The 12,139-nt window shown below is 41.4% G+C and overlaps 1 protein-coding gene across 2 annotated transcripts; it reads right to left on the bottom strand.

Moving 5' to 3' along the window:
* Positions 1 to 47: 47 nt before the first annotated feature.
* On the bottom strand, positions 48 to 7,512 carry SNRPB2 (small nuclear ribonucleoprotein polypeptide B2). Of its 2 annotated transcripts, none has more exons than XM_037405742.1 (7): positions 7,398 to 7,512; positions 6,946 to 7,032; positions 5,026 to 5,198; positions 3,203 to 3,343; positions 2,300 to 2,353; positions 953 to 1,041; positions 48 to 430 (listed from the first exon to the last, which is right to left on the bottom strand). In XM_037405742.1, the coding sequence occupies exons 2-7, from the start codon at positions 7,007 to 7,009 to the stop codon at positions 271 to 273; spliced, it is 681 nt and encodes a 226-aa protein (XP_037261639.1). In that variant the 5' UTR covers positions 7,010 to 7,032; positions 7,398 to 7,512; the 3' UTR covers positions 48 to 270. The 2 variants fall into 2 exon arrangements, with proteins under 2 accessions (XP_037261639.1, XP_037261640.1); XM_037405743.1 differs by lacking the exon at positions 7,398 to 7,512 and adding an exon at positions 7,272 to 7,388.
* Between the last annotated feature and the right edge of the window lie 4,627 nt (positions 7,513 to 12,139).

The following is a 12,139-nucleotide window of genomic DNA, read 5'->3' as shown; positions in this document are numbered from 1 at the left end:
CAAGCCTAACGGATCAACAATAAGAAAGATTCAAGGAAAAACATGGCTTGAAAACAGCATCAACTGAATTTATTTTATAAAAATTAGTATTTCAACACAAAAGTTTACTATCCAGTAGATCCACGGAAATCCTACATGTGTCCTGGCCATTGCGGCAATTTTACTCAAGTTTTAGGTTTTCTGCAGAAAACGGCACACATGCTAGCTGATCAAAGTATCATTGTATTACAAAAACAACTATCAACAGAACTCCTTTATAGAAGCATCCGGTTATTTCTTTGCATAAGTGATTTTCATGGCATGAGATGGAGTAATCTTGAATCCTTGGAGAGCATCTCGAGCAGCTCCTGCTTGATTCTCATTTTCAAACTCCACAAATGCAATGTCGTGGCGCCCAGGCACTAAGCGTACTTCTTTGAATCCAGGAAACCTTTAAAATAAGGTGAAAAGAGTCATATAGTATTTCCTAGTTTGATAATATCTCTCTCTTCAGTAGCCGTAAGACTTTATGATAAGCATCTACTAATATAATAGTTACTACTAATGAAAGATTTAAATTGAAGGGTTTTATATGCCCTGTCCTTAGAACCATGGCTCAACTAAGGATCATTACACAGAAGTAATTTAATCAGTCTTGTGCACATGCAGAAGCAACTAAAACTAGTTTTAAAACTGCTCCTGCTGTCATAAAGTCTTTAACATTACAGTCACCATCTTAAATCCCAGGCAGACTGGTGATAGATAACACAATCAAAACCAGCTATGAAAAATATCGTATTTCCTTTCTGAACCAAGTAATCAGAACTGACATCTGCAATCTTGGCAGCAAGACAAAAAAAAATTAAATACCTTCAGAAGAAGCTCCTATTTCTAAAAAGTAAGCTTGCCAACTGAGGAAAAGCATACAGGTAACAGAAGAATTCAAAGGACAGGTCCTTTATTCAAAACTTACTGATTGAATAACATGGACAGCATCATCTCATTTGTTTCCTCAGGCAAGTTATTAAGGAAAAGGATATAGTTTGGTGGGTTATCAGGCACCTGCAACAACAAGAGATCAAAGCTCAGAAGATTATACACACCTGTCTGTTCCTCTGCGTCTGTCTGCATGATTATTTGAACCATGACTTGCATATCCTTAGTTTTGCTCATAACACCGCTAGCTGGACTTCAGCGTAACTTCATGCAATATGCAGAGCCCCTTGTCTCTTTTACAAGGATATATGAATTTGGAGAGGCTCTTATTTCCACAAAAATCACAGTAACGTATTGTTATAGATGTCATGTTTAAAGTCCGCAACTCAGCAGCTGATACTGCAGTACTCTCAGCACTGCCAGGGTGGGACCCAGGTGCCTGAGTGCTTGCTGCAGTGCTGTCCAAGACACCTAAAAAGAAATCGGACACCACATCTTCAAACACCCTCATAATGGTGCCAAGTAAGTTAATACCTCAGCAGAACAACTTCCTTCAGCTGATGGAACTATTCCAGGCAGTGCCATTAGAAAATAAACTTCTCAAGTTCAAACAAATACCTGGTGTTGTGCTTCAATGCAAACTGACATACACATATTGTGCCTTGTTGCAAATGATAACTGAAAGAATACCCAGACTGGGAGCAAGACATCCTGTGGATTACGATTGTAATTCTCAATGACAGTACTCAAGAAAGATGTAAGACAGGCAAAGACACTCTTCTATAGTATTTGCCCTCCTGCAAATTCTGGCTCTTCAGTACCTCCACTTCTAATACATGTGAACCATTCAGAAGGTCACTGAGCACGCAAGATGAATGAAGAGTAGGGAGTCATTGCTACATCTCTACACAATCCTTTGGAAAGTAAGACACTTATGAGAATAAAGAAGTGAGCAGAGGACCCCTGAACTCCTGAGAGAAAGCTGTTAGGCAGATATTCTGGCACCCTGTGTAGTCGTCCTTCTCCTTTTCTACTACTAGAACAAAACAAATTAAAGGGCATTTGTTAACAACGGTGGGAGAGGAAAGACTTCTGAACTGGTAATAAACACAGTCCAAATTTAAGAATAAAGTCAGATCTGTTAACAATACCGTTTTCCATACAGTAGGAAGAAACTGCAGATTTGCATTTCATATCAACCAGATAATAGTAAAAGTGGGATTTCTTTTGTTTTACTGTGATTTAGCTGTTAGACAATGTCTCACAGACCATAAAGGAAGCTGGATAATATATCCTCAAATTTCCATGTGTAAAAAAACATTATTCACAGCAAATCTTACTTTTAAACATTAGTGCTTTTAGTCACACAAAAAAGAAGCATTACCTGCTGATTCTGTGCTGCAGTCCCTGGGGCACTGGCTGAATTTTGTGTTGCTCCCTAGTAAGTACAAAATAGTTTTCTGTTAGAAATATCTAAGCACACATCACCATATTTCTGTACAACTCAAATTATGTTAAGGTTTTTTTAAGCTACAATCCAAAGAACATTTGTTGCTTAGGAGACACTTCCCACAGGGAAACATAAAGCACATTAATGTTGCTGAACTCCAAACCCAGGCACTCGAAGAAAAAACATCAGTAGTATCTGATGCTACTAATGGCCAAGTTGGCAGATACAGTAAATCACTGTTTCTCCACATTATAAAATTTAGTTTAATAGAAAGTAGGAAGTAGTTTTGAAAATGAAGGCCTAGACAGGACATACCTAATAGGAGAAAAATAGGTATGTCCTTTTCATCTAACTGTAGATGAATGACCTTCTTCCCATTTATCATTCTTCATTGCTTATAGAGCAAATAGGGCATTAAAATACTGAATAGAAAAGCTGGTTGAGCACTTCAAGCTGGCACTGAAGATAAGCACACATCCCTCCTCTTTTTTTTCATTTTTTTAAAAACAGGCTAGTTTTTACTTTGGTTTATTGTACCTTTGCCCTTTAATCTAAAATCTTTAACCTAAAATCTTCATTTTCATCTGGTAATATGGAAAAAAAAAAACCCAAAACCAACAACGCCCCCCCCAAACCCAAACAGCAAGGACTACATAATCAGCTCGCTCCCCTTCAACTTCTAGTGAGTGCTCAAGAGCATTAAATATCAATAGACCACAATTCAGGGAATTGAGAAGTACCAAAAGAAAATGCCTAAGTCCTAAAAAAAAAAAAATTAATTTAAAATAGCTTTTGTGTTTGTCTGTTTTTTTCTTTTTAAACAGAGAAGCAGTTTACCTGGATAACTTTTTTATTTGGTGCATTTGCTGACTGCTCCAGAGATTTGGCCTTCTTCTTTTCCTTCCTTTTCTCCTTATCAGCAAAAGTACCACGCATTTTAGAGATTATGTCGGAGTCTGTTTTTGCATACTGAATACGCTTTTTAAAGGGAAAAAAACCACCAAATCAGCACATTTTGCAGTTGGTAATACTGAACCTTTTACACCACTTTCGTTACCTGTGTTCTACTGTGCATTTACATATTTTTTTGCAGGAACTTCTTGTATTAAAAATGTTGTTATAAACTGCAGATATGCTTACAGACTATCTAAGTCTCATAATTAATTCTGAACACAACTACGGAACTCAAAAAAACCCCCAGCCACCTAAGATGGAAATTGCTAATTATAACTCATTGAAATCAGAACCCTATTCATCTAACAGCATCTTTTTAACAGTTGTTGAGGTAACATGTACAAAGCAATATAAGGAAATTTGACAAAACTGGCATTAGCTTCTATTAAAAAAAACTGAGAGTTTTTTAACCCCATTCTAAGGGGAGTTAAAATTTTAAGGTGATTTTCAGATCTCTGCAGAAGACTGAGTTCAGTAAAATTCAGACTTCTTAAATAGAAAGGCCCAAACCTGATTGCATAAGTTGTGTCAGCAGCACAACAGTATTGATTTTTCTGACAAGGGCCGCCCAATGCAGAAGTCAGGGGGGTGAGCAGATTCACCTATGTGTATAGAGGTGTGCAACAGTATATATGCACACAATCCTATCGCTTTTGCTGTCAGAGACTACCTCAGTACAAAACTACGCGGCAGCGGAAGACTTATTTTAAATGCTTTTCTTTAGGGCTTAAGAGTATGCATGCTGCAGGCAATACTCAAAGAAAGAAGTACACCTGAAAGCTTCTAAAGCCTTTATCTTTTTATTTCCTATTGAGTTTTACTGAGCACAAAACTCTTTAAGGGTACATGACAGAACCGAGCTTACATGATTCCTTTTTAAGGTTTTAATCAGAGAATCCGAAAGTGTTCATGGAAAAAGCTCATGGCCTCGCCACACAACTGTCTGATCTCCTTAGCGCTCAAAGCCATGAGCTGAAAGCCAGTATTAATACATCATCTATCACTGAAGTGAAATAGGCCATTTGCATCCAAGCAGGCAACAATGTGTCAATTATTGTACTATTCTGCATGTTATTGAGTACATTATTAAATCCCTTTCTATCAGCCAGCAGTGTCTTTGTTTCACTGAAGTTATACTGAAATTCAGTTACTTGGTTTGGTGACCCAATGCACACATAAGCAGAACTAGCCATCTATTTAAAAAACAAATCACTGGTCACACCTGTTGATTTCTAGAAAGTAAACCTGCAGAGATCTTCACCCTACTCATTGTTACCTCAAAAAGGAAGCCTCATATTCTAACTATTTATTAAAAATATAATAGTCATTAAGCTTACTCTAGATAAGCTTAACTCAAAGCGCCTAATTTCAGTAACATTACAGAATGAATTTAATCAGTTCAACAGAAGACATGGTGAGTAAAACACAAGTATTTAAGATCTTAAAAACTAATCCAGCATAGAAAAACATAAAGCCATCACTTAGGAGACCTAAATGCTAAGCTCAGCCTCTGTGTGTCTTAACTACAGTCTCTCGGGCATCCTTCTAGCTTGCATAAATACATATATTCATCAAGATGTGAGATCACTGCATAACAGCACAATTACAAGTGCACGTGATAACTAACTGACACAGTGCAAGTACCAAACCACTGTATTGTACTGTGGAAATTTTTTTTTCTTTAAAAAGCTAACAAAGTAACTTACCATTGGTTTCCCATAAAACGGAAAGCCTTGTAGTTGTCTCAAAGCATTGGTAGATGATCCAAGTTCTTTAAATATAACAAAAGCCTGTCCTCGCATCTTCATAGTCTTTAAAGCCACAATGTCGACCACATGACCAAACTGTGAGAATAACGCATACAGGGATCTCTTCAGTTCTGTTGACCATACACAAAGAATAGACCATAACAGATTATAGATTATATACATATAAAAGTATAATACTATGCACGCAAATGTCCACTTTACGGATGTCCTTCAGGAACAATGTTTTTTGCCAGCTTTAACTCTCACAGTGGTATCTTACATGAGCACGAGCTTATTTGCCCAGTTTTTGTAAGTTGGTGTCTAACGCTTGGTTTCACGTCGCAAGTATTCAGGTATTGAAAAGTGGTACCGCTGTCCAGTCTATCGTTGTAAGAGAATAACGATTACAGAAGGATATGTATACACGTTGGTTCATACACATGTATATCTATATACACACTCTTTAACACATTCAAGTACGAGGTATGACAATCATCAAAGACTGATCAGAAAATCAATACTGTGACACGCAATAGTAAAGAGGTACGATTTAAAGCAAGAACACAGCAAAATAGTTACTTGAAGGCTAATTTGGAAGTTTTGTTTGTAACTGTTTATTCAATTCTCACGCACGTAAATTTTTTTCATATTCTGGATCAGAGTGCATGTTTGTATGATCACACTGTACCTTACAGTGGCAACAGATTTATTTTCATTATTTAAAATCACCTCACTACATGCCAAATTAAACCTTAATCTTATCAAAATCAAGCTAAATAAATCCTCTGTATTGCATAACTATTTTAACTCTCAAATCTTACATTTGAAATATTTCAGCAGCGTAAGAGCAGTGCCTCTTGTTTACTGCTCTTAAGACCTGGCAATACCAGCCCACTGTCACTTTCTCCAGCTGCTCTTGACCAATCACAGCACTATGTATTTTTCCTTTTAAAGTTTTCTTATCAAAACACTTTCCTTAAAAATAACTTCAAAAACTATATTAAAGAAGAAAACACGTTTATAAGCTTTACAGGTAATCTGAAACCCTACATTTAAAAATCATAACCACACAATTTCATTATGGAGACTTAGTAGTTTAGAGGGCACAACATGCTACAAACAAAGCCCCAAGTTAAATTTATTCAGTAGAACCATCTTGATAAGTTAATAATTTCTCAGCAAAGCTGTTTATACTTTCAGATCTGTCTCTAAACCACCCTGAAGAAACATTTAAGTAGCTCTAGTATGATCCAGCCACTCAGTTCACAAATCATAACAAGTTACTGTGATGGCTTTAGATTACAAGCTAAGCACGAGTATAAAGTGGATGGCCCTATGCAGACATTGAATATGCCGCCAGAAAATGTTGGTTTGGGTTTTTCTAGCACACCTCAAGTAACTCTAAAACTCTACCTCTCTAGAGAGGGCTGCAATCCCAAGCAGGCCAGCTCACGCCATGCTTGCTGCTTTTGCACGGTGCTAAAGCAAAGGAGGAGCACGCAGATGTTCCACGTTTCAGCAAAAGGGGACAGCTGACCACCGAAACACGTGCCAACGGGCCTGTTAGCATCCATCGGATATTGTCTCTGGTCCTCTTGTTAGTTACTGACAAGCAAGGCGAACCTATGCGGTTAGCTACAGAACTACAGCAGAGAGGCAACAAGAAGCTTCCTTACAAACGAGGCCCCTGCCTTACAGAACGGCTTAAGCTTTGTGCCACGTTTACTGCCTTTCGCTGCTACTTCAGGACACGCAGCCGGGCGCTGGCGTGGCTCCCGCCCCCGCCCCGCGCGGCACTGCGGGAGCGCCCGGCGCCGTGCCGCAGCCAGCCCCGGTGCCACCGCCCGCGCCCCGGAGGCGGCCCGCAGGCACCCGTACCTTCCTTCTTAATCTTGTCGTTGATGTTGTTGATGTAGATGGTGTGGTTCGGCCTGATGTCCATCCTCCCGGCGGCTGCAGACCGGCCTGGGGGCAGAGCACACAAAGGAGCCGTTAGCGCGCTCCAGGCCCCCAGGAAGGGGAGCTGCTGCCCCGGGACCACCCTCCCCCCGGGCCCTCCGGCAGCGGCCCCGGGTCCACCCTCCCCCCGGCCCCCCCGGCAGCGCAGCACACGCCGGCCGGCGCCGCTCCCCGCGCCGCGAGGCCTGGGACAGGCCCCGGGGCTGCCCGCCGTCCCGCAGGCCGCACGCCCGTCCCGCTCCTACCCTCCCCACACGGGCGGGCCCCAAGGCCGGCGGTTCGGACACTGCCCGGAGGCGGCCTCGAGGCAGCCCGCCACCTCGCCGCCCTGCCGGGCCCGAGCCCCAGCCCCACGCCGCCGCCTGGCTCACCTCCTCCCGCCGAGACAGCGGCTGCCCGCCCCGGGCGCGCAGGCAGCACAGCCGCTCCCGCAGCAATCGATGTGCCGAGCGCCAGCGCTCCGATGGCGAGCCGCGCCTGCGCAGTGCCGCCCGCCGCGGGGCCGCGCCGCTACCGCGGTGCTGGTGGGGCTGCTCTCGGTCTGCTGCGGGTGCTGGTGTGTGCTCGTACACTACAGGCGGCGCCGTAAAAGGGCTAAACGAGTCATAAAGGCGCTCGTCAAGCAGCCCGGTTTAAGTGATACGGGTTAGCAAGCCGTGTCCGTCGTTTGTTCCTGGCTCTCACCTCAGAGGCAGAGGAACGTGCAGGCAGGCCTAGTCCCCCGGCGGGCCCCCCTGCCCGCCCCGCCGCCCGGGTGAGGCGCACGGAAGAGTTCGGGGAGCACGGGCTCAGCCCCGGAGCCAGAGCGGTGGTAGTCGGGGCTCTGGAAACCGCAGCCGGGCCTGGAACTGACCGAGCCGGGGGCTGCTTGCCCCGGGCTTTAGCTCTGCTCTGTGCCAGCAGAGCAATACACTCACTTCGTGGTGTTTTTTTCTTCTCACAACTGACAGCTGACACACTAACTTTGGGAGCACAAAGAGAAGCAGTAACTTAGACTGCAGACATTCATTAGATAACATTTGGGTTTAGTTTTAGTACTGAAAAGGCAAGGTATCCGAGCATGTAATTTCTTGAAGATAACTTTGAAAATCTCTGTGGTAGTGGTAGCTCCGGACAAATAAACAGAAGAGATTGAGTTTGCAGCCCTTGAATTTTTGGAATAATTTTGCAGGCTGCATACCTTCACTTCTATGAATAATTATGCAGGCTTTTCCAGAAACATTTAAGTTGCAAAGGTTTAACCTGGTTACATAACAAAAAAATGTTCTTGGAGGAGTGATATAAATAAGATAGTCCTTGCTTAAACTATAAATTATGTTTGGGCAGGCCAATGCTTTGTAAAGAGGCAGGAATGTTAGGTAGAGAGTTCTTGGTTCAGTTACATTTCGGGAAGAAAACCCAGCGTTACTTCCAGATTCTAGAGTTTCCTTGAGTAAAAAGGAAATCTGGTATGTAGGAAGCTTAAAAAGAACAACATGGATTAAAGTGAGTTGAATATAAAAGCAAAAAGCTATGGATTTAGATGTTTTTTACTAGTAGAAGTGAGCAGCATGTTCTTCAGTTGTTAGACCATTCCACAGTATGGGAAATGGTGTGCTAGTACAGTGCCATATGCAATGTGTACATGCCACAGATTCAAAACACAGGCAGCAGTTCCACTCAAGTTTTAGCACCCTACTTAGTTTTCTTTGTTTATTGTCTTAAAGTAGTTGTTAAAGCATACCTTTGAAATCCAAGCATGAACAATACATTAAAGCACTATTTCTCAGAAAGGCTGACTGCTATTTTTTGTGTTGATCAGTTGTACAGTCCATATAACTTCATAACTTAGTAAGTGTTCAAAACTATTGAGTCAACGTAGCTAAGGCAATTTGTCTTGCAGAATCAAAAATACTGACATAAATTATTTTAAAAATAAAGTCCTTCAACTGTTCATAGAGTAGATACTAAAGAAAAGAAACACACAAACCCCCTCAACCTGGCACAAGGTAAGGAAGAATTCATGGCTTCTGTAATTCCTCCAGCACAGTATGCCACAATCATACTTGCTCAGAGTCACTTTAAGCACAACTGATTTATTCTTGCAGAATTTGAATGCAGTAAAGCAGAAAAGCTGTGTCTTTCCTGCTCCTCAGGTGGGATTTCACAGTCTGCCTGCCAGTTCAATAGAAGTGACATTCATTCCTCAGGTTGGCTTCCTGCTCGCCTCCCCAAGGTTTATTTGGATTACTTCTGTTTTCTTAATCCCCAAACAGAGGGGTATAATGCTCTCGTAGTCACTAAAAACTGTCATTTGTTTAAAAGTCCCTGAAAGCCTGAAGTATTGTAAAAATTATTTCAAGTTTCTTAGCAGAATGCCTGTAGCAACTTGGTAAGCAATTATAATTCATCACCAATATAACGGGCTGGAAACATCCTTCCAGCTTGAAGAGGCAGCTGCTTCATCAGAGATTGTCAAACAGCACTGAAGAAACAAAATAAAGATTTCATGGTTCTTGAAAATATCTTCGTAGCCACTGCCTTTCCTCCTTCCAGCCCTTTGCTCAAGGTCAAGGAAATCTAGCATTTCATTTCATTATTATTACTGCTGTTTGTTATGAAACCTGTAATAAAAATTGAGTTTTTTTTCCTTTGTCTTCCTTTTCTAAATGCAATTATCTGAACTAAAACAGGACAATAACCAAGAGCTGTGTATAGTGGAAGATTCATAATATTGTGCAGTCCTCATAACTTTGGTTGGGTCCGTGTACACGTAACGATGCTTCACACTTCTCACAGTTACCTTCCTGTATGAAGATTGTGGGATAAGTGAAGTTACTTTACTTTATCAGTATAGAAATATCTCACCTGTGTGTGTAATCAAAATCATATGCTAGAAAGAAACATGAGTGTGAATGCTTTGTGTTATGGCTGGATTAGTCTTCAGCATTTTGGTTCTACCCTTTAAGTGATGTGTTCTGCTGTGTCAAGGAGTGTGATAATACAGCACATTGCTGAACACTGGAACATGGACAAAGACCATGAACAAAATGACAGGAAATAAGGAAATTCCCTGGCAAGTACAGACAGTGGTGCTGTGAGCTCTTGCAAAGTCAATATACACGAAACCTCGCATTTAAGACAGAAAAGGTTCTTTGAAGGGTGAACAACTTCAGGATCTATATTCGATTGGAAGGTGCAAAAGAGAAGGAATTGCGTCCTATGAATCAGTGGTTGCTGGGCAGTTGCACTGACTGCTGTCCACCGGTGTGGATTGCAGAAGGAGCTGAGAAGGCTGCAGTGATTGACAGATTATTGTTTGCAGGCTCAGGATACACGATCTCTGCAAACTAACAAAGCAAAGCATGATGGCAGGAGAAATTAAACATTGACAAATGCATGGTGAAGCACTTGGAAAAACGTAATTTGAACCACCTGAATGAACTGTAACCACTCATGAAGAGGACCCAGCTGACCCGCTTCGGGGGACAATAGGACACCCAGTGGTTGGGAGAGGGGCAAACAAAAACAGTATGTGGATAGGGAAAAATATATGGCAGTTCCTTTAATAAGGTTGTTTCATAATAACTAGAAAGATGCTTGAATGCATTACTGCTTGATCTAAAAGAAAAGAACCTCCACACATTTGCCTGACATGTATTATTGGTGGTTTATACTCTTGATTGTTAAATACACTGCCTGACAGACTTTTCAGGTAAACTGTGTAATTTAGTCAAGGCAGCTTCACCAACCAAGGGAAGAGTATACCACCACAACCAATTATTTATTACTACTGTTTCAGGGGAAAATCATTCTATCATGATTAATACAACTGTTTGCTTGTTCTCTTGACCAAGTCATCTTTCTCCCTTACCACTTCCACAGGAAAAAAAATAGCACAGCACTTTAGTTCTTTGGACGTACTTCTAGTTTACGGCAACAGAAAACCATTGCATTATTTGAAACAAAAATTAAATACTTACCATTGTTAAGTGAACCAGAATTAAATTTTAGATACTTGATGGTCCCGGTTAATTAGTTATATCCAGCATAAAATGTGAAAGAAGTATATTTCATCTTTGTGTTTTATCAAGCATACTAGGAAAAAAAAAAATTAAAAAAATAATCAATGGAATAGAACTTGGAGGCGGACTCCACAGGTCACATAACAAACTTGTTCAGCAGAAGCCATCTGAGTACACTAGTGAATTACTCCCTTTCCCATCTCAGCTGTGTTTCTTCGGTTTTAGTTTTCACCAGATGGCAGCAACTATCACCACTCTGATAATACCTAGAAGTTTCAATTAGCATCAAGGGCTCTTGGAAGCCAGTAACAGACCACCTCCTTGCTCCCCCTAAAAAAACCCCAAACCCCAGAGGGAGGGGTCTACACCTTAGAGAAGATGCAAAACCCTTAGCAGACTCCCTAGTTCAGTTTCCCTTGTCATACTCTGCTTCTAGACCAGCCTTTCCTCTATGGGGAGCCTGTTCCCTCTCAGACCAGGTGCCGCCGCTGACAGTTTTAGGGCTTTGCATCTCTTGTGTTACACTGCTGCTTCAATCCCCTGGGGCGAAAGCTCATCTGAACTTGCAAGTATGCTGAACGCTGCTTTTAACAGACAGCTCCTCTTATTTGCTATATTTGTCATCGTGGTGATTCCCAATTAGTGAGGGAATTACAACTGGGTGTGCTAATATACTGAAAAAGATGAAACGTGGGTAGCACTTTTAGTTTTATACAGGTGGCTCCAAATTAGTTCAGGGTACTGGGGTTGTCCTTTTATTAGTATTAATTGGTGGCAGTGTCATCTGTCCACACTGTAACTCTTTGCTGGAAAGAATAGCAGTGCACTGGTTTGCTTTATTATCATGCAAGAATGCCTGCATTCCTTCCCTTTTTCTTTCAGTCTGGGTTAATTTTTCAGTTTTACATGCAATCAGCATACTAAATGTAGTGTAAGTGATGTGACTTACACTGAGCGTTTGAAATTCAATACTTTTGAATCCTAATACATGCAATACATTGTAGTATAATGAAATCAAGACTTACCTGCTTAGTTGTATAAAATTGCTTGGTTGTTTCCATCACCGGCTTTTTTTTTTTCCAAGTCTCACAACACACAAGTCCCCCATT

This window comes from Falco rusticolus, chromosome 12 (assembly GCF_015220075.1).
Source record: "Falco rusticolus isolate bFalRus1 chromosome 12, bFalRus1.pri, whole genome shotgun sequence".
NCBI classification, from domain to species: domain Eukaryota; kingdom Metazoa; phylum Chordata; class Aves; order Falconiformes; family Falconidae; genus Falco; species Falco rusticolus.
This window is presented reverse-complemented; position numbering and strand designations above follow the sequence as displayed.

Excerpts from the sequence above, each read along its gene's own strand:
- SNRPB2 (XM_037405742.1), bottom strand. The coding sequence starts at position 7,009 with ATGGACATCAGGCCGAACCACACCATCTACATCAACAACATCAACGAC. Across the intron at positions 1,042-2,299 it reads CTGCAGCACAGAATCAGCAG|GTGCCTGATAACCCACCAAA; the intron begins GTAATGCTTCTT and ends TTGTTGTTGCAG. Across the intron at positions 431-952 it reads CTGTCCATGTTATTCAATCA|GTTTCCTGGATTCAAAGAAG; the intron begins GTAAGTTTTGAA and ends CTTATTTTAAAG.